The sequence below is a fragment of the Carlito syrichta genome, unplaced genomic scaffold, assembly GCF_000164805.1.
Source record: "Carlito syrichta isolate Samal-C Ts95f unplaced genomic scaffold, Tarsius_syrichta-2.0.1 Scaffold80807, whole genome shotgun sequence".
NCBI lineage: Eukaryota > Metazoa > Chordata > Mammalia > Primates > Tarsiidae > Carlito > Carlito syrichta.
In genome coordinates, this window is record NW_007024903.1 from 13,359 (window position 1) to 20,750 (window position 7,392).

A 7,392-nucleotide genomic window follows, 5' to 3' on the forward strand; every position below is an offset into this window, starting at 1 on the left:
GGCAATCAACGTTCTAGTAAAGAATGGAGAAGAGACTTTAAAATAAGGAAGCTTATACCTTACAAAAAATATTGTTTCATCTTCTTTTTCTCAATAGTACATGCAAATTTACAGAAATCAACAAAAAAATTTATAATAGTTTGTTTACCTATTGATTTTAAATCCCTCTTGAAATGTGTTTGCATTCCTATTTGTGAAGTGCTACTCAAGATAATTACTAGCTGGAAATATTTTTCTGATATTTTCTCACATCTTTAATTTGCAATTCTTTGATTGATCATCTTCCTCATCTTTTAACTAGGATATATTTCAAAGTGTGTTCATTCTTGACTCATTCTTCAAGAAATGCCTTGTATTTATTTTTAAGAAACTAACATTACAATAAGCTGGATGCTTGCAACCCAAAATCTGATGCCATATAATATATTTATTCTGACGTTTTTGCATTTTATGGATTTATAGAACTTGTAATATTTTTTATCAATATTTTTTATTATGATATTGTGGGGTACAGTTAAGGGTTAGGTATACAAATATGCTTTGTTCAGGCACCCTTGTTGATAAGAAGTGTCTCTCCATCCCCAGACAGATATTTACTACCATTAATCCCATCTCCCTTTCCCTCCCCCCCATAGTTTCCTACCACTGTCAGTCATTTTCTTATAGTATTACATTGGATGTTCAAGGTCTACTATATGAGAGAGAACATGTGATACTCAGATCTTTGTTTCTGTGAGAGATCACTCAGTATTATAGACTCTAGTTCCATCCAGGTTGCTGCAAAATTCATGATTTTGTTCTTTTTTATGGCTGCGCAGTATTCCTTCGTGTATATGTACCACATTTTTAAAATCTAGTCCTCTTTTGATAGACAGCATGGTTGCTTTCAGGTTCTTGCTATTGTGAACAATGCTGCGATAAACATACGTGTGCAGATATCCTTTTTATAGAGTAATTTGAGTTCTTCAGGGTATATTCCCAGTAGGGGGATGGCAGGGTCATATGGGAGGTCAATATTTAGAGCTTTAGGAATCACCATACTGTTTTCCACAGAGGTTGCACTAGTTTGCACTCTCACCAACAGTGTAGAAGTGTTCCCTTTTCACCACACCCTCTCCAGCAACTGTTATTTTTTGAGTTATTGATAACTGCCTTTCTGACTGGAGTTAGGTGGTATCTCAGAGTGGTTTTGATTTGCATCTCCTTGATGATTAGTGAGGCTGAACATTTTTTCATGTGTCTGTTGGCTGCTCGGATGTCTTCCTTTGAGAAGTGTCTGGTCATATCTTTTGCCCACTTTATAATGGGGTTTGTTTTTTTTCTTTTCAGCATGTTTGAGTTCCTTGTAGATCCAAGATGTTAAGCCTTTGTCAGACCTGGAGTTGGCAAATACTTTTTCTCAATCTGTTGGCTGTCTCCCTGCTCTCTTGATGGTTTCTTTGGCTTTGCAGAAACTTGTCCATTTAATGAGGTCCCACTTGTCTATCTTATATCTTATGACCTGTGGGTTTTGGGTTTTGTTCAGGAATTGGATGGCAGTTTCAATATCCATGAGGGTATGCCCTTCAGATTCTAAGGTTCTTATAGTTTGAGGTTTTACATTTAGGTCTCTGATTCATTTGGAGTTAATTTTTGTGTAAGGGGATAGATAGGGGTCCTGTTTCAATCTTCTGCATGTGGTCAGCCAGTTTTCCCAGCACCATTTACTGAATAGGCTCTCCTCTCCCCAGTGGTAGGTGGTGGAGTCTTTGTCGAAGATGAGTTGGTTGAGAAATTGAGGTTTTGCTACTGGAATCTCAGTTCTATTCCATTGATTTATATGCCTGTTCCTGTACCAATACCAAGCTGTTTTGATTATTGTAGCTTTATAGAACTTGTAATATTTATTCTACTAAAATTCAAAAAGAAATATCCAGGACCAGGAAAACTTTAATTTTCATTTGCTTCCAAAAGGAAAACAAAAAAACAAAAAAAGCAATCAGTGTTCTAGTAAAGGATGGAGAAGAGACTTTAAAATGAGGAAGGCTATATGTTACAAAAAATATTGTTTTATCTTCTTTTCCTCAATAGTACATACAAATTTACTGAATCTATTATAAAAACTTTTATGATAGATTACCTATTGATTTTAAATCTCTCTTGAAAGATATTTGCAAACCTATTGTGAAGTGCTACTCAAAATGAATACTAGGTAGAAATACTTTTTTCTTTCTTTCTGTTAAGATGTTTCCTGTGTGAATCCACCCATAGTGGAAAATGCTAATATAATATCAAGACAGATGACTAAGTATCCACATGGTGAAAGAGTACGCTATGAGTGTGTCAAACCTTATGACATGTTTGGGAAGGTAGAAGTGATGTGTCTAAATGGAAACTGGACAGAACCACCTCAATGTCAAGGTAGAGTTTTATATTTCCTTTACATTTTTTGAGGATATTATAGAGGTAATATATGTTGATGTAAACGAAATGAAGTAATTCTTATAGAGGGTATTTATCAAATTCAAATAAAATGATGGTGTTTAAAATGTAATCTTGTGTGTGTGTAAACAAAGCCAATTGGGTATATTACTTTCAAGAAAGATTTGGTAGGATTAAAGGAAAAACCAGAATCTGAAAAGAAATTCTTAAGCATTAAGACACTTAGTTCCCCCCCCCGGGGAATAAATGCATAAAAGATACACTATATACATTTGACAGTCCTTAGAGATATTCACTTTAAGATGTAGAGCAGGCAGTTGGAGAGAAATAATAGAATGTGATATAAATTTAGGCATCTTTAGCATATAAATTATATTTAAAAGTATGTGACTGAACTCATCAGGGAACCACTATATATTTTTTAAAAGGGTGAGCACACACTCATTCTAATATACAGAGTTGAGGAAATAAGGAAAAACAAGAAAATATATTATTCACCTCCATTTTTGTCTGGTGATTTTTTTCATTCTTTTATTTTGAATCTACCTATATTTTTATGGTGAACTGCATTTTATGTACACAGCATATAGTTGGGTCTGTTTTACATATCTATTCTGCCATTTTTATTTTCTAACTGGCATACTTAAGACAATTTACATTTAAGGACATTTTTGCTTTTAGGACTTACCTGTGAGGAATGCTTTTAAAGAAATTTATTTTGATTCATTTTTATTTTTTGAATATACTCTCTGTTTATGTTTTTTCTCCCCTTTTAAAAGTTATTGTTTTTCTAGCCTGTCTCTTTCATGCTCTCTCTCTCTCTCTCTCTCTCTCTCTCTCTCTCTCTCTCTGTCTTTCTCTCTTCGTTTATATTTTTTGAGTATACTCTCTGTGTAGGTATCTTTTTTCCTTTTAAAAAATAGTTTCCCTAGCCCCCCCGCCCCAGTGTGTATGTGTCATATATATTATACATCAAATATAATTGAAAAAAAATAGTGAAAAAATAGTCTATTATATTTACCCCACTTTTTATCAACTGCATGGTTCTTTTTTACCTTCTAAAGTCTCAGTTTTCTAATATCTGTTTATTTTAATTTGAAGAAATTTTTTTTTAAGTTATTCTTTAAGGATCAATGTATTGGAGACAAATTTTCCTGGTTACTCTTTGTCTGGGAATGTCTTCACATACTCCTTATTTCCAGAGGACAGTGTCACTGGATATAGAATTTGGAATGACAGTTTTTTTGTTGTTGTTTTGTTTTTTCATTGAAAAATGTGCCATTTTCTTGTGGGCTTCATGGTCATAAATGAGTAATCCCCTGCCATTTGATTCTTTGATCCCTTAATGGAAAGGGATATTTTCTAACTGCTTTCGAAAAACTGCTTTTCTTTTTATTTAAGTATTTTTATTCTATGTATATTGCCATGAATTTCAGTGAACTTATCCCATTTGGATTTCGCTCAGCTTCTTATATAAGTAAGTTAATTCCTTATGCCTAATTTGGGAAATTTTCAGCCATTATTATTGATTTCAGTCCAATACCCTTTTAGGGATCTCCATTTTCTTCTTTTTTTGTTTTTTTGTTTGTTCTTCTTCTAATGGTCTCTGATGCTCAGTTAAATTTCTTGTTTTTAGTTTATTTTCATACTGGGTAATGTATTTTTCTGTCTTAAAGTCGATAAATGTGTCCTTCTATCATCTCCCAATTTATTATATCTAGTGAGCTTTTAAAAATTCTATTATAGTTTTCAGTTTCATAATTTTTATTGGGTTTTAAAAAGCTGTTGTCAATTTTAAAATCTATGTCATCTTGATGTTGTCTTTCGTTGATTGTCTTTGATTTTCAGAGAGCTTCCTGGTCCTTAATATAATGAATGATTTTTAATTTTATTCTGAATATTTGGGGTATTATATTTTGAGATCTTGGACTTGATTTAAATCTTTAGTTTAGCAGATTTCATTACTGCCATGTGGGTGTAAGACTCCAGTTTTCCTGCTTGGCCTCCAGAAATATCACAGGGAAATGGAGAGCTATCTTGTTATTCCAAAATGTGGGTAGAAGCCTAAGTGCCTTACCTGACTTGTGTGTATCAGGAGAATGAAGAGTACTCATTTTTTAAGATGATGTTTTCTTACAGTAGGTGAGATACTGTTTGTTTTAAAAAAAAGATTTTGGTCTGGTTAGGCTTCTCTTAGCCTAGACATTTGAGTATAGCAAGTGGGCTCCACTTGGGATTTTCTTTCTTTTAACTGAATCTTATATCTATTCTGAGTTGCAATTCTCTCCAGTGTTTCTATTCAGAGAACACAAGTGACCAAAAGATAATCCAAAGAACATACCTTTGAGTCATTCTGTGAGTCCTGCCTTTACTAGTCAGATAAACTTCTTTACATCTTTCAGAGTCTTCTCATATTTATTGGTCTTATGTCAAATGTTTTGAGATTTGTTTGACAAAAGGAATAGGTAGAAAAATTTGTTCCTCATTGTGTCAACAATTTTCTTTTACATTTTATACATTTGAATAGAATATTTTAAAGTTATTTTTCTTTTGTAATGTAAATGAAAATTAAGAAAAATAACTAGAACCCCAATAAACTTCACAGTTGTATCTAAAAATAAATTTTTTTAAAAAACTTACTCTGTCATAGCTGTCTGTTCAGTCTATTTTTATTAAGAAAGACATTTCTTAATCCTAGAATACTACAAAGCAGACATATTTTTAATGTTTCATACATATCTTAAGTGAGGAGAAAAGAAGAGTTTGCAAATGAAATTCTCAGCCTAAATGATTAAAATTTATTTCAGGAATCATTTCTTCATCAGAAGTCACAAGTGTTAATAGTATATAATGTACTGTATTTGTCATATTTGCTTTATTTTAACCTGTATAATAATTTGGTCTTTCAATACATCAAATAATGCTTTTTTAGATTCTGAAGGAAAATGCGGAACCCCTCCACCTATTCACAATGGAGACATTACTTCATTCCCTTTAGTGGTATATGCCCCATATTCATCAGTTGCATATCAATGCCAGAACTTATATCAACTTGAGGGTAACAGGCAAATAACATGTATAAATGGAAAATGGTCAGAACCACCAAAATGTTTAGGTAAGTACTTTGAAAAAAAAATCAGCATAATGAGTATAATATTTTCTGTTTATCTTATAATTTTTCCTGATTAACAAACAACCATTCTGCTTTATGCTTGTCTACCAAATATTTGTATGTGCGAATGTATAGTTTAGATAATTCTTTATTATTTTATTTTATTTTGCATAATTGATTAACAAATAAAAATTATATAGATATGTTTTGCAATGTAATAATTAGATTGATTTATAATGCAATGATTACCAGTATCAAATTATTAACACATATTATCACCCATGGTGTGTGTATGTGGGAGGGCCTTGAATACTTAAAGTCAGTTCTCTTATCAAATTTCAAATAAGTAATACAGTATTTTTGTTGTTGATTTGGGAGTTTTTGTTTTGTTTTGGAGACATGATCTTGCTCTGTTGCCCAGCCTGGAATGCTATGGCATAATCATAGCTCACTGCAGCCTGAAACGGTTAGGTTGAAGTGCTTTTCCTGACTTGAAGTGATTCTCTCACCTCAGTATCTGGAGTAGTTATAACTACGGGAAAATGTCATCATGTCTGGATAGTTTTCATTTTTATTTTTATTTTGTAGAGACAGAGTCTTACTATGTTTCCTAGACTAGTTTCAAACCCTTGCCCCAAGTAATCCCTCTGCCTTAGCCTCCAAAAGAACAGGGCTTATTGGCATGAGTCACCACACTCAGCCTAATACAGTATTGTTAACTACAGATGCCATGTTGTACATTATATTCCAAGACCATATTCATCTTATAATTGAAAGTTTGTAACCTTTCACAAAAGCAGCAGTGGTAGGTTCTACAATGCAAAGATCTTAATATGATAATTGATGGTATGAATTTTTTAGAATAACATATAATTATTGTACATTAAACATGATACTTCATTTTTACATCATTTGGCATTTTAGCTTTACTTAAGTCTATAAGGTGTTTTTACAGGCTGGTTTGGAAACGGTTTTTAAAAAGAATCCCAGAACCACTGTAGAACATTCTACTTGAAAATCTGCACATATATTAAGATTTGTACATTACTTAATATTACTTTTTTCTACTTTCAGCTCCGTGTGTAATATCAGAAGAAATTATGAGACAATACAACATAACACTTAGGTGGCAAAGACATCAAAGAGTTTATTCCAGAACTGGTGAAGAGATTGAGTTTTTGTGTAAAGATGGATATAATCCACAAACAACAAAAATCTCATTTCGAGCATTGTGTCAGAATGGGAAACTTGTGTATCCCAGCTGTAAAAAAAACAAGAGTAGTTGAGAATAGTTCAACTCTTCAGACGTACACAGTTTTTCAGAGTTTCCATTATTAATATAGTTCTCAATTTTATTTGTCAGCTCTCATTTAAATAATTTTTATTGTTAAATGAAAATTTGTGTTGATTTGTGAAAATGTAATCGTTGCCTGACACCAATGTTTCACTTCTTAAATCACCGTATTCAAACCTGGCAAACCAATATGCTATGTGTCCAATTTATAAAATATTTAAGGCAATAAATTAGTTGCAATTTTTTCAGAGCCTATTTCTATCTATCACACTCCTAAATCTCTTAAAAATGTCTATATTGCTTCTGAAGCTCTCTGTTTCATATTACATGGGAAAATATTGTGATCTCAATCTTTGAAATTATGTTACTTAACCAACATGACCAAACTAAGTCATAGTTTATGTTAGTAATAGGTAGCTACTACTTATTGTTGTTAAATAAATGCAAAAATGACCTTATAATTTTCTACAGGATGTCAATCTAGCACAAAATGCAAATTCATCATAAAAATTTAGTTTACCAATCATAAAATTTACTCAGGTCTATAACTATCACCACATAAACA

At 32.1% G+C, this 7,392-nt stretch overlaps 1 protein-coding gene across 1 annotated transcript; it reads left to right on the top strand.

Moving 5' to 3' along the window:
* Positions 1 to 2,279: 2,279 nt before the first annotated feature.
* Positions 2,280 to 6,796, top strand: LOC103257559 (complement factor H-related protein 1-like; the record flags this gene model as incomplete). Its single annotated transcript, XM_008055262.2, has 3 exons — positions 2,280 to 2,400; positions 5,354 to 5,536; positions 6,608 to 6,796. Coding segments are annotated over exons 1-3 (493 nt in total), but the record flags the coding sequence as incomplete, so codon positions are not given.
* Positions 6,797 to 7,392: the final 596 nt, after the last annotated feature.